The sequence below is a fragment of the Amphiprion ocellaris genome, chromosome 12, assembly GCF_022539595.1.
Source record: "Amphiprion ocellaris isolate individual 3 ecotype Okinawa chromosome 12, ASM2253959v1, whole genome shotgun sequence".
In the NCBI taxonomy this organism is placed as follows: domain Eukaryota; kingdom Metazoa; phylum Chordata; class Actinopteri; family Pomacentridae; genus Amphiprion; species Amphiprion ocellaris.
The window spans coordinates 13344581-13365940 of record NC_072777.1 but is presented as its reverse complement, the minus strand read 5'-3'; the positions used below and the strand labels follow the sequence as shown (position 1 = coordinate 13365940).

At 37.5% G+C, this 21360-nt stretch overlaps 1 protein-coding gene across 2 annotated transcripts in view; it reads right to left on the bottom strand.

Moving 5' to 3' along the window:
* The window catches only part of igf2r (insulin-like growth factor 2 receptor), a 52587-nt gene extending 32003 nt beyond the window's left edge, over nt 1-20584 (bottom strand). For both annotated transcript variants that reach the window (XM_023265523.3, XM_035946057.2), the window contains exons 1-12: nt 20358-20584; nt 18386-18525; nt 11724-11842; nt 7683-7781; nt 6615-6747; nt 5319-5430; nt 4882-4990; nt 4560-4719; nt 2475-2664; nt 1428-1531; nt 746-910; nt 243-377 (exon numbers count right to left, since the gene is read on the bottom strand). In XM_023265523.3, the coding sequence (XP_023121291.2) occupies nt 243-377; nt 746-910; nt 1428-1531; nt 2475-2664; nt 4560-4719; nt 4882-4990; nt 5319-5430; nt 6615-6747; nt 7683-7781; nt 11724-11842; nt 18386-18525; nt 20358-20491 (1600 nt within the window). In that variant the 5' untranslated portion in view covers nt 20492-20584. The remainder of the gene's footprint in view (nt 1-242; nt 378-745; nt 911-1427; nt 1532-2474; nt 2665-4559; nt 4720-4881; nt 4991-5318; nt 5431-6614; nt 6748-7682; nt 7782-11723; nt 11843-18385; nt 18526-20357) is intronic.
* Between the last annotated feature and the right edge of the window lie 776 nt (nt 20585-21360).

Here is a 21360-nt window from a genome sequence, read left to right as displayed (position 1 = left end):
CAAGAGAGTCACAATCAATAAACAACACTGGTCAAGTTTATTTCAAGAAAAATGGTATGTCTCCTTAATGTGTGCGTTACTTTTTTAAATTTGTTTTCAACTACAAATATGTTTATCTTCCCAAAAATGTTCAAACTTCTCCACACCTTTGTACTACCATTACCATCATTAATTAAAAAAAAAACCTGAACTAATCTCATCCACTTAGTTGTTAGAATACAACATCCAGTGGATGTTCTTACCCACGGCACAGATGGAGGCATTGACGGGGCAGCCAGCAGCACCTCCTGACTGAATGACTTTGTGGCAGACATTAAGGAAGTAACGTGAGTCAGACTTGGCATCCACTGCCTCCCAGTTGTCACTGTCACCTGACCCTGAAGAAAAACATTGGAACACAGTGAAAGGTGATTTTCAAGAGACAAATTTGAGTACCAACCATAGAACACGATCCTAATAAAGTGGATTTAGACACATATATTGGCATTTCTCAAATATGTGAGATATTCACACCTAATCAGGAAGTGAAGAAACAGTAGCACAAGTTAATACTTGTCGTATCACAGTTGAGTAATTACATCATCAAATACATAAAATCTCAATTTAATTTAATTAGGAGATGATTAGTGTTGTTCTGCAGGTCATGCGGGGGCTACATGGATTTCAAAATTTTAAACTGTTAGTCTTGTTGGTAAATCCATGAAAACAAAATAAACTGAATTAAAGTTTGAGCTGTTTAACTCACCAGGGTATCTTGAAAGAGGTGAAAGGTCATAGTGTTTGTTGCCATCTCTGACCCGACACAGCAGATCCTCCTTCTCCTTGACGCAGGCGAAAGCCGTCTCCCAGTTAAAGTAATATGTGCAGTCCGTCTCGCCTGCAAACACTGGATTCCCTCGCCCACCATTGGCTGCAGAAAATATGGCAAAACAATGGGAAGGAAGATGAAGTGAGCTGAAGACATGACATGATTGAACCTGACCAGCAATTCGGAATAAATCAATGTATGGTAAATATATGAGGTGACACTTGCTAACAGTAATTCAAAAGCCAGGTTGCATTTCGTCTTTCTTCTTACTGACTGACCTTCTGACCTGTAAATGCATTATTTTTTGTGAGTACTGATAATTGTATTCGTGATGTGTATCTTCATTTAAATTTAGGAAATCCACAGCAAAATTCACTACCTGACAAAGGTCAAAACTCTTTAATTTAATGCCTCTTGTATACTAAGAGTTGGTAGTTTGACCTCTTCTGAATGTCTCTTATTTAGTCTCTTTTTCATACACTTCATAAACAGATTTTTTTAACCCTACTCTGATTCTTTAGCCTACCACCAGATGATGCCAAAGGAAAGAAAGAATAAGCGCAGAATGAAGTGGACAAAAATTTTGCGATAAAAATCTTTAAAAAAAAAAACTTCTTACATGCAGTCTTGTTGCACTCAAAATTGATGATGGTCATTCTCTGGAAGCCTGAGGAGCATTTGCTGCCATCTGGATAGATCAGAGTCAGATCTCCATCGGAATAACTGCAGAGGAAACATAGGGATGGATGTGAGTTGGAAGCTAAGAGATGATACAGTGTCACTGGACTCGCAAACATTTACCGTAATCACTGTCCACACTCTCCATATATGATTACTGGGACAATGAATTTATACATTTTTGGATAACAGAAAAAAAAAATACATATCAGACTCATCCTTGTGCAACACAAAAATCTACAGAACCATCATTCTAAATAAAATAACAGGAAATCTGAAAAATGTAAAGGATATTTTTTTATCTCAGTTATGAGCAGCTTTACTGGTAATCCATTCTAACACTCGCCACATAAAAGTAGACCCTGCACCACACTGCACTGTGTGGCAGGTTACACTACAACTTTATCAAGATCACAGATAACATCCTCACAAAATAATGACCAAAGAGACATTTTAGATGCCTCACAAATAAAGGAGTTGTGTGACTAGTCTAAATGAAAAGGTCAACGAGTTTAGCCTGGTAGCAAATGAAACATGAAGCTCCTAGAAGATTAAACGATCCAGCTGACTCAGGAGGTAACAGTAGGATCCATTGTAAATGCTAGCAAGCAAGAACAAATGTTTAACAACTGTTTTATAAAATCTCAACCAAATTGCTGCATCATGAAAGTTAATAACCCTTTCCAGCGATAGAACAGTTTCAAATTACTAATATCTTGCATGGCTAGAATTTTTTTAACACAAATATTAATTATTGACTTTAAACGTTACAAACAAAATAATCTTGACTTCAGGTCCATTTACCAGCTTGCTGCAGATCCTTTAATCATATCTTCTTCAGAATTTGTTTACGTGTCAACTGAGCTCCATGACAGCAGAAAGTTTAATTTAGTTTTCTTAATTCAAGACTATTCTATTCAGCTACGAACATTTAGTTTAAAGATGGCAAAAAAGGACACACAAACACACACACACACATATATATTACCGTAGTGTCTGGTTCTGATATCTTCCAGCCACCTTACTCATTTCTGTGGACTTCTTCACCTGACAGGACGATATAAATAGCTCGTCGCCACACACATCAGGATGGATCTTTCCACACACATTCAGGTAGTAGATGTAACTTTCAGGTCCGTCACTGCTCCCAGAGTGTGCATTGTATGGATTGTCTGTAGCTACACACACAAACACAAGATGGCATTGTAGGGTTTAGGCATATTCAGCCATATGGATTATCATTATCATATTCTTGTGTTTGTTTTTTGCCGTTGTGGTTAGGGGTGGTGTTCAGAAGGTAGAGGAGGTTGTAGTTCCATCCTTGGCTCCTAATGTTAGCATTTCAAAGTGCACTTCGCCAAGACACTGAACCATAAAATGCCCCTGCATTGTCCATAAAGGTAGAAAAGCACCGTATGAGTAAAAATAGGCAAGGCTCCCAAAAGGCAGAACTATCCCTTTAAACATAAAGACTATGGGCAAAATTCCTTACAGTCATGAGGTTCAATTTGAGATAAGCATTTTCTGACTTTCATTTCATACGTAAACCCTCTTATAATAGCATCAGGAGATTACTGCTTCTCAGTGACTTTGCACAGGCTGTGACACTACACAAAAAAGGATTTGTCAGACAATAAGTTGACAGAAACCAGGAAGGTCATGACAGTTTACTCATAAAGTCACTTCCTCTAAACGGGATGAAAAAAGAAGCCTCATGAGCCAATAATTCTTGGAGGTTAAACATGTCACTGTGAATAATACAATAATTGTGTAAATGCAGATAACCAAGGCATGTGTGAGTTTTATATTAATCTAAAGAACACATTTTAACAGTAAGCTTATTAGTTCTATACATTAGTATTTGGCTACCTGGGGCTTTCAATGTGACCCCTCCGTGATTTAGAAAGACTTCTGTTTGCAAGAAAGAGTAATGAGAAAGAGAAATGAGGCCGTGTTTGTATTGTGAACGCTAGAGCCTATCTCAGCTGACTTAGAGTGAAGGCAGGGGACAACCTGGACAAGTCATCAGCCTATCACAGGGCTACATATAGAGACAAACAATCACACTCACATTCACACCTATGGACAATTTAGAATCACCAATTAACCTCAGCATGTTTTTGGACTATGGGAGGAAGCCAGAGCACCCAGAGAAAACCCACACATTCACAGGGAGAACATGCAGACTCCATGCAGAAAGATCCCAGACCGGGACGCCAAGCGGGGATCTTCTAGCTGTGAGGTGACAGCGCTAACCACTGAGCCGCTGTGCAGCCCAGCTCTAACCAATATTTGTATAATGTACAAAATAATGTAAAAATCTTGTAGCAATGGAAAATGAACCTACAGGGGATTCTCAGCTGCATCTGAAGCTCCCTTTGGCTTTGCTTTTGACTGGTTCTCTCTCATAGCAGGCAGCTGTTATTAGCAAAAAAAAGCCTACAACCTGAATCTACATACCTACTCTGTGTAAAACAGTTGACAGACACAGGCAACATTCACACAAATATGTTTTTATTCTAAAATACGTAACTTCTATTATGTACACACCTAGTATCCACACTACTACAAAAGCATTAGGACCCATAAAACACACTGTTTTCTGATTTCTCATGGTCCTATAATGTGATCATTTTCTGGAAGGAAACCAAGACATCAGCCTTGACTGTCACTGATTATTCAATATAGATAATGAATTACACTACAGGCGTAGCTCACCATGCTGTTTATGCTAACAGCTCTTGTGCAGTTAAGGAAATCTCTGGCCTTATTTTTCGCTCCTGTCATTCTTCCTCTGTAGTATTTTTAACACAACTAAGCAGCCAACCTCCTGCTTCATGCAGACACTGTAACTCAGCTTATGCTAATTGTCATGTCATAGGTGTTTTTCAGGCATGTTTGAATGCCACAGAGATTACTCCTGAAACAGAGCTAAAATACTTGTCTAGATGAGGATCATTTACATTTTCAAACACAGTTTTAAACCAGTGGTCCAGATGTTACAGTGAGTTCTTGACGGGTAAGGAGGAGATCTTGTGAAATGTACCAAGGATGGGACCTGGCCCCTACTTACAGCTTAAAGTGAGAGGTGTTAGGTCTATGGAGATGTCATGCTGTTCACTGGTCAGTTTGCAGGTATGGCTCTCCAGATAGTCCCTGTGACAAGCATATTCAGTCACCCACTCCACCTCATAACGACAGTTCGACTCTGCGATCATCTTGGGAGTGCTGCCCTGTGAAACCAAAAATTAAGTAAGGAGAGACTGAGCTACATTTTAGAAGTAAAACAGAAAACTGTGAAAATGTAATTAAGGTGAAACACAAAGCTACATCAAATTATCTTTAAGAGATGAAACATATAAACAAATCAGGACTAAGTTCGCTGTGTAACCTACCGAATGTCTTCTTGACGGACAGGTGAAAGTGATGGTAACAGCAGGTGTGTGTCCTTTACATATTTCTGGACGAGGCGAGTCGGCACTTACTTCATACTGTAACCTGAGGCTACAGGGGACAAGAAACAAGTTAAAGCTAGTTACATTTGTGACTAAGGACATTCTTAAATATTTATCTTCATTAAAACTTTGCATTTCTCTACAATAAATGTTACATCAACACACAATTAACAAAAACAGAATTGTCTCCACCAAGGCACTCTAAATCCTCTGACATTCATGTTACGCTCAACATATTCAAGTAATTCTAAACTTAAAGCAACAGAACAGAGATGATTTCTCAGATAACAAGGTTCAAATCCCTCCCTACTCACATTCAAACGCATTAAGGGACCGCCATGTATTAAACTGGACGTCAACCAGCAACATAAAGGTACCTGTCATCTGACACAAGTTCTAGTGGACTGGTAGGAGAGCCCATGCTGAAGGAGCCCTGACTGGTGATGAGACAAGCTGCAGAACCCTCTGGACAGGATTTTTCTGGACGGTCTGAGAGGACGAAGAAAGATATTACATAATGGTAGAAGATCAAAGTAAATTCCTGTATACGGGCTATTAAAACATATCACATGGAACAAAAATTAATTTAACAGTAATGCTTAAGTTAGAGCAGCATTTCTTTGAGTGCTTGGCTTACTGGTATGACGGGAAGGCATTATGTCACATGTATCACAGCATAACTTAATCTTACAGTGTCAAATAACAAAACAAAATGTGACAATTTGAAATGGGTTATTTGCAGTGATGAACATACAAAGCATTTTCAGTTGATTGTGCAGCTCCACTCTGCTTTAATCTGCAATACAGTGAGTTTCAGTTCTCTGTTTTAGATCCACAACCTTACTGTTCTGTTTCACCATCTCCACTCTCAGACTGTTGTTTTTGACTGAAGCAGGCAGTGTTTTTTGGCAAAAAAGAAAAAAAAGCTCTAAAAAGCTCCCAACATTATCTCAGTACTCAATAGGGGGCAAAAAAAAAAAAAATAGTGACTCTGGTGAACTACAGAGATAGATATATTCCTCAGGAGCTGATTAAAACCCAAAACAGAGCTAAAAGAGAGTGAATATTGGACTTGAGCAATACGAACATGTAATTGAAGCCACATTTCTAACTGATGAATCTACTGGCTGGATGTGTAAACAAGCTACGGTTTGCTAACAAGTTAACAATTTTAACAGTGAACCAGTGTTGCAAGTCAAAGACATACATAGTTTCAATTGTTTTAAATTATAAAATACACTGATAACCTTGCACTTTTATAAAATTTTGGAAGCTGCTTCATTGATAATACAATGATTTACCATCGATCAATCAAAAACCAATGGCCTAGTTTAAACAGCATGACAAAAATAATAGTACTCCTTTGTCAGAGAGGCATTTTAATAAGAAAAGTACATGTATCAATGTCCAAGGCATCTGGCCTATTTTCACATCAATAACTGGAGAGAGTGTCATGCACAAAGACAGATTTTATTTTCGGCTAGAAATGCACCTTGACAAGGAAATGTTTTTCACTTGCCCCATCCCCATTTCTAGCTTTGTACCCTCAGTGGCCATTACGGCTTTTATACCACATGTGCTTTCATCTGATCAGGAAATGACCTCAAAAAGGCTCAGTATTACTGAGTTTATTCAGACATCCATTTCTCATCTAACACCCCTCAGACACTCACTAAGACTGCGGCAGATGTTGATGTAGAAGTCGATGGTGTCATCACCGTCGTCCACCAGATAGCCATCGTTCACTTTGATCAGAGGGTTGAGGTCATGCTTCTTACCATCCGAGTCAAACACATAGCATGGTACCTGGATAAAGAAGAGGTAGTTTAGTATTGCAGTATAGACATATTTATGAATCAGTTATCTGTATTCGCAGATGAGACAAAGGGTTAAAGTAGATGATTGTATACAGGCTTTAAAAAATAAAAGGAAGCCCTCCTACAAACTTAATAAGAACTGGTGTATTAGATTGTTGTGTGGCTGATAAAATGTTCAGCATGTTTCTATACAGTGTTTCGGTGGAATAACTGCTTATTAATGTGACCACATTCAGCAAAAAAAAAAAAAACAGTAAATTGTAATAAATCTATCATACTACATTCTCTCTGAAAGTAGTAACTTGTAAGGTTAAACTAAGTAATTTCAGTACTTTTGAATACAATGATTTAGAGATGTTTTTGAAATGGTTTTAATTAATGGGTCATTTTTTTGTTAGTTTTCTTTTAAAAAATATAAAAACTTGTCAGTACACAAATTTGCAAATCTAACTGAAAATATTTTAATATGTTAAAAGTAGACATTTTTTATTTTGTTGTTTAATTGAACAGATATTGATGTGCTGCTAAAGGAGCAACTATAATTCATTTCATTTCACACATTCTTTCAATTATTCAAACTTAAACTCAGTGTGATATGATCATTGTGCCAACATGTGACATAGTTTCTGCACCATAACATAGAAGCAATAAGCCAGAGACAGATTAAGGAAGGGAATAAGAAGCTGTTGAACCCTAATGCACTCCCGTGAGGATGTTTGCAGCATCTTTTTCTTACTTTATTCAAACAAATAAATAAATAAAATTAAATACGGTAAACATCCTCACAAGTGTGGGAGGGAAACTATCAGTTTCCTCTCCAATACGAGTATCACCTTAACAGGCCAGGCGACAGTTTCATTCTTTCTGAGAAATAAAGCCGCCTTGTGCGTAAGTCAGCCGCCCCTCAGATGTTCCACCACATACCTCTTTATGTGGCTTGAATTTATCTTTCTTGCAGACGGTGTAGGTCTTCCACTCAAAGTAATGCACACACTGTGAAATGGCAACAAACTCTGGAGTGCCCTGCAACAGACAAATACAGAAACATGAGTAATAAGGAAAGTTTCACGGCGATACGGTTGACGAACACACTAAAGAGCTGTGTACTAAGTAGCTCTGCTCCAGAGAAGAATAAAGCAAAAGAACAAAGCATAGCAATTTACAATACAGATGGATAAAAGGACAGTTTAGCTTGTGAGCTGCTTTACTGTATCACCGTTTTACATGTCATTGTTTTTGTTATAATCTAGAATTTAGCTTTAAGGTTATATATCAGCGCTTATTATTGCCCACATTTATAGCTGAGTGCTACCCATCATGGCCACAATCTGCTGCTGCAGCTGGAGTGTGTGACAGGTCAGTGCTTAGTCAAGGGCTTCTTAAACACTTATTGGGAGAGGAGAGCATTTTTTATTCCCAGGACCAATCCTAAACTCCACACTCATGGACTTTGAGGAATTCCTCCTAAGTGTAGTCAGGGTTTAAGGTAGTCCCACTACCAAATCATCATGTTTATAATCACTCTAATGTGGACTTTTTGACACCATTCTGCATCCTTTCTGTGATCTGTTGTTTCCAAGCAGCCCGTGGTGTCACAATATTGAATAGAATAACGGAATAGAATAATACTTTATTGATCCTCTACAGGAAATTACTTGTAACAGCAGCATGTTAACATGCAGACAACCCATAAACTCGACAGAACACCAACACTAATGATCATCATTATGACCATATACATAGTATATAAGTTAGAAATATTACAAAAGTTAAAACATATGCACAACATAGAACTTATAAGTTAAAATATTAATGTGAATTAATGTGAATTGAAAAGCCTACTGATTGCAGCTGGTAGGAAGGACTTCCTGCTGCGCTCAGACCTGACCTGAGGGGAATCAGTCTGTGGCTGAAGGTACTCTGCTGAAACACCTCCAGATTGTGTAGTGGGTAAGAAGCAGCAAGTAAAGTCTGCTTTGGCCCTTCTTATACACGTGTCTGGACCAGTCCAGCTCGTCATCCAGCTGCACTCCCAGGTATCTAAAGCTGGAGACAATCTGCACCTCCGTGCCAAGAATGGTGACTGGCTCAATATTGTGCCCCATTCTTCCTTTTTATACAATTTCATGCCTTAATGAACTCCCACACCCAAATCCTACTGCTGTGTGTCAATCAGTAATGTGTGTGAGCATTTAGGGCTGAGGTGTTACAGTGGAGATTGGACTCCTTCCTCCTTCCACGTTTTACCAGTCATTCAAGAGTCAACCCAGCATCTTTTAACCTCACAGGCAAACTACTTCAGCTTTGTAAAAACTCTTTTGCGAATTGTAATCCTGATATCTGGTTTTGTGTGACAACTTTTGCTGAAATAAGCCACTGATTGAAACTATGAAGGAATGATATAAAGAGAACATGTCTGGCGTCTGAGCTACTTGGTTAAACTTTTCATAGCACTGACTCAACTAGAAGCACAGGTCTATCCTTGACAAAGATTTTTTACTATTCTATTGATCTAGGTTAATGGTGAGGACCAATTCAAAGTTCTTCATATCAACATAAATAAATATAATACCCGTTAATTTCTGAAAGTTGAGTAGAAAGAAGTGCACTTAGAAGAGGAGCAATAACAGACTAGGACCATTTTATTATGCTATTGGAAGAAATTTGAAATTATGTATTTTTGTAAATATTCAATCTGTGGAGTATGTGAATATAGATAAGTAAGCAAGGTACAGTTCTTCTGTTTCCAGCTATTAGTACACATCATCTGCATTTTGCTAATATCACTTCTTCTTTTCAGCATCCGATGACTTTTGAAGACTTTTGTGGAAGCCACTTTCATTTCTCCTCTTCACACTTCTGTAAATTGAAAATCTTCCTCTGAAGCAGAAACCTATTCTTTGTGATCAAACAGGAAATGACAAGTTAATGTCAACTCACAAATGAGCGACTCCTCAGAAACCACAGACAGACACATGCACACACAAAAGCTGAAGTGAGCGGAAATATTTATCAGGTGACTGTCATTGTTCTACATTATTTCCATTCACGGTTTCATGGACATGGAGACAGCTGACATCAAATGAACATAATTTTGTATTTTTTATGTTTGTTACAGTGAAAGAGACACTAAACTTTTGTTTCAACACATCACTTTGTTATCTATTCGTTTATTCTGCACATCAGAATGCACTTTCATAGCAAGTCAAAACATCTTCAGGGTTGCACCACAGTTTAAGTGCTGGTTCAGGGTGTAAATCTATGCTCCTATAAAGCTTATTATTTTGCAACTTTGTACCCGGCTGGAGTGTCAGCAATGATATTTAATAAGCTAGCTCTTTACTGCATTTCAATATAGCTAGAATTCTCCTGATTAAAACCTGTTAACACCATACACACTATATTCTTAAACAAGCTTTAACGAGACAACTTTGGATTGCACTGATCTTCCAGGCCTATTTGTAAATAGGAAAGCATGCAGTTAAAACGCTTCCAAAACAGACTCTATCCTCTCACTGTACCAGCTGTCCAAATTTGGATTTTTTGACCATGAAATAAAATGTAAACATGTTAAACAGACATTAAATATATACTGCAAAATTATAATGAAATAAAATTATGTACAGCAATCATAAAAGAAAAACAACAAAAAAAAACAGCTTTCAAAATGCATTTGGCTTATTTTTTTGGAAATATATATACCTCCTGTGTGACAGGTTTTGGTCAAAAGTATGTGGTTTTCAAATTTGTTTTTATGCATAGTTAAATTTCTTCTTATGTTTCTTTGATGTTTCTTTTGTACATACACTGTATGTAAAGCAACAGATTGTAGCATTGTGCCAAGGCAGGTTTCCTCTCAAGGTCAATAAAGTTTACTATACTCCATTATAAAGGCTCCTCTTATTTCTCTATTTTCAGCCACCTCCTCTCCTCTGTCCTCCGCCCTCCTGCCTGTGACCCAAAAATTGATCTTAGGATATCTCAGTTACTAACCTGCATCTCGAGGAGAGAGGAGGCTTGCCATAGGAGCTATGAACAATGATGCACAGGTGTATCCTAAATTAGATTTTATTTTTTGTCATAATTTTAGATACTCTTTTCATATATCCCAGGAAGTTGCAGTTAGAGCGCATGGTTAACCACAATAAGATGACTGTGGAGCAGATAGGGTTAAAGGCCTTGCTCAGGCACTTGAAACTCAGAGCTTCCATAAAAAATACCTTTTGTCAATGTCTTTTTAGCACCCATGAGGTATAAAAGATTCATGACACACAGCTGGACTACACAAAATCTGTTGGAAGTGGGATTAACAAATGTGTGTATTCAATATTCATCATTTGATTATAATATACATGTGATAAGTATATAACTGATTATTTGTATAGTTCCCTTTTGTGTGTCACATCTCAATTATTCTATAAAAAGTACAACATATGTACATTCTTGTCATAAAAGTTGGTTTTTGAAATGAATAATCAGCAAATACAAACATTAAGTTCATAAACAGTGCTGTTTATGTGACAGATCATTAAATATAGTAGCAGGCTGTAACAAAACAATGAACAGGTAATGCATTTGTGCCACACGTCATATTTGATTGATGCTGCTTTAAAACAACAGCTTGAAGACAAGAATGCCTCATTTATTTAAATGCCTGTTGCCTCCTTGTCTCTCCTCCTCGCACTGCTTTGCTCAAGAGCTTATTAGTAGCCACTGAAAGTCACAACTAAAATCTACATAGGTATCCAACCAAACACTTTAATTATAGAATCCACTACAGACACTGGTAGAGAACTACAGCTCCTGTTGCACAGCACAGTCAGCACAAACCAGGTGTTAGCTGACACACAGATACACATCAATCAATTATTTCAATAGTTTCAATATATTCCCATAAACCCTGCTCTTGTAAGAACATGATTCATGTGTCTAAAAATACTTAGTGTTGTTGCTTGTGAGTCTTACCATGGTTTTCCCACACTGGAAGCTGATGCTGGTCTGAATGTTGTTGTTGCTTCCAGGACATTTTTTTGTGTTGTTGTAATCCAGCACGGTGTGAGAGATCCTCTGCAGAGACAAGTCACCTGTACATTTGACACAGAAAAACAGTCAATTAAAGACCACTGACATGGTTGCACACTGTTTTCAAGACCTTAAGCTATATGAAACTTCCCTCATGGTAAATGTTGCCAATAATAACTAGAAATCATTACCACTGAATAATATTCAGATTACTACACACACAAAAGGGCAGAAAGGCCAACTGTTTTAACAAGACTGCGGTGTTACAAATTACCCCATAGACAAAATGAGGAAGGAATGTTTATCAAATAAAATCTAAGCAAAAAAGGAAAGAATATGCATACAATTCTGAAAAAGATCTGTCAGTTATTCCAATAAACATTTCGGGCTGTTCACCCCTATAAGTATTTGTAGCAGAAAATTTAACAAACTAATATCTGAACCCACCAACCTCCACTGACCCAGTGGGTCAACGTAAACTCTGCATCCCACTCACAAACACCACATCCTCTGTGCCATACTATTTCGATCACAACGTCAGCACAGAGGCTTCATTAATCATCTCAGTGCACTTGAAAAGAAAACCAACATCAGTGGGAAAAGTCTCTGACTGAATTGAAAAACTGGCAGGAAGTTAAATAAACACACAGCAGGTCAGTCAGATGACATGCTAAGAAAATACCTGATGTCTGTAAATGTATCACCGCATGTGACAAGCTGAAGCTGGCTCTGTCGCATCAACAAACAAGAGAAACAAACTGGATCAAATACTGTTCAGAGCCACACATTACAATCTCCTTTGTAATGAAGTGTATATATGTTTGTGTGTAATTGACAACCTTATTTCTTTCCATATGTTTTTATATTTACTTTTTTTGTTTTATTTAAAATGCTTCAAAAAGAAGGACATATTTCTTTTATGACTTTCTTAATTTGAATATGGTCTAAATAAAACTTGCATTAGATTTGATGTGTGTTTTTGCGCTCTCTGAACCCTGTGATATGACAGACTGCTATCACAAGAGAGCTGTAAAGGAATGTAATTGAATAACAGCCTGACCTACTAACACCAAAGTCTACTGTACACAGGGCTGTCAGTGTGTCGAAACTGTTCAGACATAACACCACTCAAGTCTCTGCCTGTTGCAATCTTTCAAGTCCTGTAATGTTCATTTACACTTTCTATTTGTCATATTTTATCAGTATTATGACTAACAGCTGACTGACAGACAACTGACAATACTCAGTAAACTTTTCTGTTTCTAGCTAAAAAGTAAAGACTTATTTGTATTTGTGTGCCAAATGTGAAGCAAGTATAGATTAGGAGTTGGCTGATAATTATTGAAAGTCAAGGAAACAGATAATGTTTGTTGAACCAATGTGCATTTGCAGTAAAAAAAAAAAACAACAAAACCATAAGGTCCAACACAAAGCATTGAAATGCCTTAATTTAACACATGTACTACATATACACTACCAGTAAAAAGACCTTGTGTTCTTCATAAACCCAAACCCTAAACCCAATCCAGATGGTTTGGGCGTGAAGACAAAAGGGCCAACAAGTGCTCAGCATCTCTGGGAACTCCTTCAAGACTGTTGGAAAACCATTTCAGGTGACTACCTCATGAAGTTCATCGAGAGAATGCAAAGAGAGTGCAAAGCAGTAATCAAAGCAAAAGGTGGCTATTTTGAAGAATCTAAAATAGAAAACATATTTTGACTTTTTCACTTTTTTGTTTACTACATAATTCCATGTGTTCATTCATAGTTTTGATGCTTTCAGTAAGAACCTACAATGTAAATAGTCATGAAAATAAGGAAAAAACATTAAATGAGAAGGTGTGTCCAAATTTTTGACTGGTAGTGTATATCATAAAGGTATTTGTTGTGTAAATCAGATATTTTTATAGTTGCATACAGTACATTACTTGTAAAGGTGAAGTCTTTTGTTGATTAAAGGTGGAGTCTATGTTTCTGGAGAAAGATTTAGCTAGGTGCTAGACTTAGTACATTTAAATGCAGATTCAAATGCAAAGAAAATGTTGAAATAGTGCTGAATTAGCAGAATATCACTGACTTTACTTTTATTCAGAAAACCATTTATTGTGTGAATAATTATTAAAGTGAATTAATAAGCAAATAATTTCAATCCACAGCTTTGCTTTTTTTAATGTGATAGCAAACTGATGACCTTTTGGATTCGGACTTAGGAGCTGTTAAGGACAAAAATCAAACTTTCTCATGGGATCTTTTCAATATTGCCTGCAGTTATTTAAGAAAAGGGTGAACAATTAATCTGAAATGCAATCAAAGTCACACATTATAAAAAATAATTGTTCATTCTAACCTTGATTCCAGATACTTTTTTAAATTGTGGAAGCAAAAAAGAAACACAATAGACAAGAATGTCAGTGTATCATTGAACCACATGTGGCTTCTGAACAGAGCATGACTCATGTCTCAAGCAGGCAGGACAGAGAGAGGGAGGAGCGTGAGATTTGCTCCTATTTGTGTTAGTGAGCATTTATGCCTGATGATGTGTTCCTGGATCATGTGATAAGTCAGCCAGTGTGATTCAACCCCAACTCATCTGACTGCATCTTGTTTGCCATGTCTTGCTTCTTTCACTTTCCGTATTAGATTTTCTCCATGAAAAATAAGTACAGTTTAATGAGGACATATTAATAAAACAAAATGGAAAAACAGCAGCCCACCAACAACATGAGCCTTCAATCTGGAGGCTTTTTATAAGCAACACAGCACTTTGTCAGAGTCTGGAATCTGAGTCAGATGACACTCTCTGGCTGAGAGCTACCAAACACCAATTTGTCACTGGGGGAAGGTCACAACCTCAGACTGCAGGACAAGTTGTTGTTGTGAGACTCTGAAATAACGCCGTCTGGCAGCCAGAAAGGTCACGGACAAAATCAAAGACGGTGACATAACTGAAGTTGAGAAACAGCCTAAAACAATAATAGCAAGCTTTTTTTCCCCCGAAAATCATGTGACAGTAACTAATAAGATGTGACATTTGGTTTAACTGTAACACAACTTTCAGGCTAGCAGTGCTGGTTTTGACCACTGTGAAAATGTAGTCGTGTAAAACCACATGTTAAAAGTTTTCAGTGACAGAATGCATGAAGAAGCATTTATTGAGAAGTAAGTGACATAAATATGAACAGATGACTTTTACATTTTCTGACGTTTTACATTTCCATCAACGTGTCAATTCATTCTTCACAGAGCCTTGACTTACAAAACAGGAAAACTGAAGGAGCACATTGATTCCGTGGGCTAAACATATCTCTGATTAGAGGTTTCAAAAACACTGGGGCGCTCCCCAGCAAGGAGCCCATCACTTGGGGTTGCTTTGGACCTCGCCGAGGGAAAATGTGGAGCAGAACCAAAGATGAATGAATCTGATTGATGTGGGAACAGTACACATAAAAGAGAGCATTCACGCTAATAAGACAAGTTAGCAAGGCTTATTTGGATGAAAAATGGCATAAAAGATCTGACAACGAACAAACAAGTGATACTCGCCAAGAACGCAGATCAGTAAAACAGGAGGTCAAGATAACAAGGCTGTCAATATATCTTTTGAGACTTGTGTCTAGTAGATTTAGAAACAAATCTTTGGCATTTGTGTCAAACGTCTGACAGCTTCCAATTACACAAGGGAAGCAACTAGCAATTATTTTTACTATATGTTAATTTGCTGCTGATTTTCTTTAATTGTTGAGTCCAGTTAAAAAAAAAACAGTCCCTCACAAAATGTCTGTTTACTCCAACCCATATATATTTTGTGCATTATTATACAATACAAAGAACAACAGCAAATATCAATATTTGAGAAGCTGAAAACACCAAATGCTTGATATTAAAATAAAAAGATACTAATATAGGTAATTTACACACAACAATTCATGTAAGCAAGCTTAATGTTCTTTGGCTTGACTTTTAGGTAAATAACATAAAAATAAAACTACTTTACAGCTGAATGCAGCTAACAATTACTTTGATTATCAGTTCATCTGCTCACATATTTCTGATCAATCATTCTGTCACAAGTTCTGAGAGTCCAAAGTCACATCCTCAAATGTCCACAATACAAAGATGCTTAATTCAAAATTATATCAAACACAGACAATCAATAATTACTCACATTTAAGGAACTGAAAATAGCAAATATTTAACAAATAAAGCAACTAAAACTATTAGTCATTAAATGTGTTGCTGACTAATCTTCTAATTTTTTATTTTTTTGGCCATGTGATTCGTCATTCATTTGATTTGTCCAATGCTGCTAAATTTCCTTTGGTTTACAGGACGTGAGATGTAACATTATTTCTCTGTTTCCAAACAGGGGGCTTGAATGTTAACATTTGAGAGCCGCAAGTTTGGCTGGTATTGAAGAATTCAGGGGGGAACAATAAATACAGAAGCTGAGACACGACAGGCTTTTCAGGACAGAGATGTGGATGTTGCTGACACACAGCAGCAGCAGGAGCAGCAGCAGATTCAGCCTCATCAGCACAGAGATCAGATCTCTAATGAGGCTCTGAAAGACTAATCCATCCAGCATCAGTTCAATTAGCACAGAGGACCCCAGTGGTCGGCAAGCGCATTTTGTGTATGTGTGATGCAGTTTTTCACTAAAACAGCAGTAAAAATGGCACTTCTCATTCTTAGGCATACTGTATATTTATGTACTAAAAAGCTGATAAGCTTTGTGATGACAGATGCAGTTAACAATCCAATAAACCCACAGCGGGCAACGTGTCAAACATGTCTCTCTTGAAAGTCTCCACACATTCACATGTTTTGTAATCGTACACTAGCATACATTTTGCAAATAATTTGATAAAACAATTATTGTTTTTGGTATTCTGCAAGCAAAAATGGCAACATTCACTCAGCGCAGCTTCTCAAGTCAGGGTCTGCAAAGCTCAGAATGAGATTTTGGAAGATGACTGTGCCGGACAAGCAGCATGATCGGTCCACATTAGGCAAAGACAAGTCTATGTTAGCTTCTTCAACAGAAATATATCCATCAGTCATGCTTGAGAAAATGAAACCCCAGTTAAGTGGATAAAGAAAGTGTTTGTTGTTATTCTAAATTTATTCTCAAATTCATACCCATTTGGTGCTTGTGATTCTCTTTAGGTGCAGCCTAAATTCTCTTTGAGGATGCCAAAAATTCCTGTATGCAGGAAAAATTTTGCAGATGTGAAGACTTGCAGCTTTTGTTTGTCTGGATACTTCAAAGAGTGTTGACTGAATAAAACATATGGCAATTTTTTGTGGCCTTTCTTCATTATGTAGTGACATTTTAAAATCCAAATGATTAAAGGAGAGAACGAAGTACACAATGAAAAGGCATCATCAAAAATACATAATTTTAAAAAGTAAGAGTGCAAAGATTTTAAAACAATAAATGCATTGAAATTATCTCAAAAATGTCCAACTCAAAACTTCTGAATTAATCTCAAGGAAATAATATTCTTATAAAAAGCAATGAAAACATATTCAATTAAAAAAAAGAAAAGCTATTGTTAAGACAATGGACAGCTGTCAGTAAGAACCCTCACACCACAGCCAGCGATTACCAAACTAAACCACCACTAACATATTTCCATTTAAGCTGCTGAAAAAATATCAAAATTGCCAAACTATAACATTTTACTGTTCAAAACAAATTTCATGCCTCACACAGCAATATTCTACATGGGGAGTGAATGACCAAACACTGATCTCACAGCTAAATGGCAGCCCCTAGGATGTACATTATTCTCTAGCAGTGACCATAATGAGCTGTGAAATTCTCTGTTGTCTGATTGTCATAGGACATATGTGACACCACTGTCTCACATGCACCTTGCCACACATAAAACATGAACCTCGTAATTAACAGAGCAGGAGTATGGGTCAATATGCTAGGCTTTGGTCTGCAACTGCTATAAAACACACTTTTCCCTAGCAAAGCAAAATAATGCTTCATGCCAGATATAGGACTACAACAGTTTCTATTCCACAGAGTTTGTCTGCTGTGGGGCCAAAGGTGGAAAAATTATATTTTAAGCTGAAATCTGCACCTTTACAGAGAAGCTGCAGGAGGCAGCTGAAATGAGGTTCAAAGTACAGAAAAGACAGCACACCTGTGGGAATCTGAAATGTAAGAAATCTGGGAAAGGGTGCTGCACAGTAGTTATCAGAGAGTAACGGTCAGGAAGGGAATCTCTTTGATTAGGAAACAGTGATACAGTCAATGCCAAAAAAACATAACAGGAAACCTTGCAGCTTTCTCTCAAGTTGTGTTTGTTAAGAGTGTTCCATAATGACTGACTCCAAAAGTAGCTCAAAAAAGAAATATCTATTCCCTCACACTCTCACACCTCATTTGACATCTGTTAACAGTGACATCCAGTAACTCTTATTCTCTTTCCCAGATAATCAGTTTCTTATGGTATATTTGATTTGATAGCCTCTTTATTATGACTATCTGCTCACAGTAAATCCACCCAAAAACAATTAGGAAGCTACTACACCTGGCTGATAAGACATGTGTGATAAAACTCTCTGTCCTGGTGTTACACTGTACTCACCAACAGACTCTTTGACGTTTGTGGTGAGGTCTTGAGCGCACACAGCGACTCCGGGCCCACAGCTGGTTGACGGTGAAGACTCACAGAGCTTTAGTGTGTATTTTACTCTATTATCTTGGTCTATAGCCTCCCATTTATAACTGCAGGACAAGAAAAAAGAAATAAAGTAAATAACAAAGGGAAATCCACTTGAGTTCACATTATGCCTCAGTCTCGCAGTTTGTTATAACAATAACACTAATGTGGATTAACATATTGTTAACAGCTGTCACCTAACCACCATTTTCACAACCCATTATGAGCAAGGCAATTGTTAATTCCACAAACTGCCTGGAAATAGTTTCAAGTGCCAATGGTGATATTCAAATTACTTCTTTTGTCCAGCTAAACCTCACCAACAGCTTAGAGCTGTATAAAAGAGAAAGTCTGAGAAGCAGGAATTAACAAAAACATACTCAGACTTGCTGGATATTTGTACTACAGTCATTAAATGACGTTCTGTCATTCTCTAAATGTTGGGCAGCAATTGTGAAAATAGTTTTAACTGTACATGCCATTTTTTAAAAGAAAAACCTGGCACGAGTTTGTAAGATACAATGTCATATTACAGATGAAACTACACAACAGTAGAGCTGAGACAGTTGGTCAAACTTTAACTGGCAACAAGTTTTCACTAGTTTTAAGTAATTTTTCATGTATAAATGCTCAACATTTCATATATTATGCTTCTCAATAGTGATTGTTTACTGCTTTTCATTTGAATAATTTTGATGTTTTGACTGTTTATTGGACAAAACATTACCTGAAGTGTCCCTTTGAGTAACTGTAATGGGGATTACTTACTTTTTTCTTCACATTTTCTAAATATCATTCAATTAATCATCAAGAAAGTGGTCACTAGACAAATCGATAATGGAATAAATAATTAGTTACAGTGCTACATAGATTAAACTTACATACTGGTACTTTTCATTGTATGATTTTTACTTGTAGTAATGTGTTTTTCAGTGCAGTTACAGTACTTTTACTCATGTAAAGGGTCTGAATAATTCACCCACCACTGCATGTGGTACTGTAAACCACATCAACTGTCTGGTCAAGAATTTCCTTATACAACAAGTGCCATTACACTTGGAAAAAGTTACGTGTTAGCTATTCTCTTGGTAAACAGTCTTGTCTAAGATCGTGAAGGAAATGCAGCCAAAACAAGGAAATGATATGCAGTCAGTCTGAACCTACAGGTTGAGTTTCTTGGTTATCATTGCTGCCGGATTGCTGAGTCAATATTTGAACAGCAGTGTCAGGGCTCCAGTAAAGGAGAACAACACTGTATTTAGACAATACTGTGTGAGCTTAACCTCATATGGTTATTCTGTCTAGAAAGGCTGCTTTGTGTACACATTGCCATACCGCTGACTTTTTCAGAAACTTGTCATTTGACGGTGCTAACATTTAGCATTAGCCGTTAACGTACATGACAGTTTTGGCACCATTAGCAGTTAGCGCGGCGAGACTTTTAGCCTGATAAAAACAAACTGTTAACTCCTCTGGTTCGAAATAATAAGGGGAGTCAGAGTTCAAATAATTGATTTATACGTTAGCTGGTTATATCAGGAAGCACGTTTTTGAAAGCTGAAAACTACTTTTTCTTTTTATATTAGCTAAACAATTTGGCTAGCATACACTGTTTAGAGCGATAACGTTGGACGGAAGCGAGCATCTAAAAGTTGATACTGTGACTGAAACAAAGAGCTGACTGATTGTCTGTGAGCTGATTTTAGCAGGAGCTGAATGCCAAAGGTCGTGTGATAGCGGGAGAGCATGTCAGGTAAAAACATCACCTGATATATTACTGAATCAAGTTAGAGTTAGTTGACTATTTCTTTATACAAGAAGATGAAACGTTGTGGCCTTGAACGGTTTTCTAATGTGTTCGTAGCTGCGGTGCTGGAGCCGGAGGTGTGTTAGTTACCTGCAGAGGTCCTGGTACCACAGGCTGCCGTCCCCCTCCGCTCCGGACCGGACCAACAAACATCCCAGACACGCCAAGAACCAAAGAGCCAGCTTCAGAGGCGCACAACGGGTAGATTTACCCGGAAAGAACATGTTTGCTGTGTTGGATAACGTCTGAGGAGCCTCAGTGAGACGACATGATACAGCAGAGTGGTTCTGCTCCGGACCAAATCAGTAGGAAGTGACTGCACCACATGACAGGACATCACATGACTCTCATGACGGGGACTGAGGAGGCGTTCAAGGACAGTGGGTAAACTGGGGCAGCTCTTTCTTTTAGTCATTAAACCGGTATTTAAAGTACACCGAGGTAGGAAGGTGAACCACATAATGTAGCCGATTAAGAAAATGAAAGACACAGATAAGTAACTTGAGTAACAATAAGGACAAAATACATTAAAAGGCAAATTAAATAGTTTATGCTGTATATTATATGGTACTTGAATGCAGCATTTCTTATGTTACATAGCCAGGCTCTTTGAACTACGGCAATATTTAGCCCTGAAATAGGCCTCACAGAGCAATCCTCTTCTAATCCTGCCACTTTCACTGCTGATCCTTTGGTAACCTTAACCCTCTACAACATTATACATTTATTAGAAGAATCTATTCAAGGCAAGCATCTACTGTGAGAGAATGCTGTAGCAGAGCCTGGAAGTTACAGCTCAGGGCAGAAATTCACGTCATAAATTAAACTGAGGTTCTTCAATTGCTCAGGTGTTATATCGCGACATCTAGTGGTCATGCTGGAGCACCACAAAAACTTCCAGGGCATTTATCTATCAAAACAGAACGTACTGTTCATCACAGACAACTGTCCAATCGATGTTGAATTTTTTAGGTTATAGTCACAACTGATATGTATGTGTTCAGAAATTTGAACTTACCGTCTTACTAAACACTTTTCTTTTATACATTTATTTCAAGAATTCATACTGAAGACTTCCTAAAGAGCTTAAGAG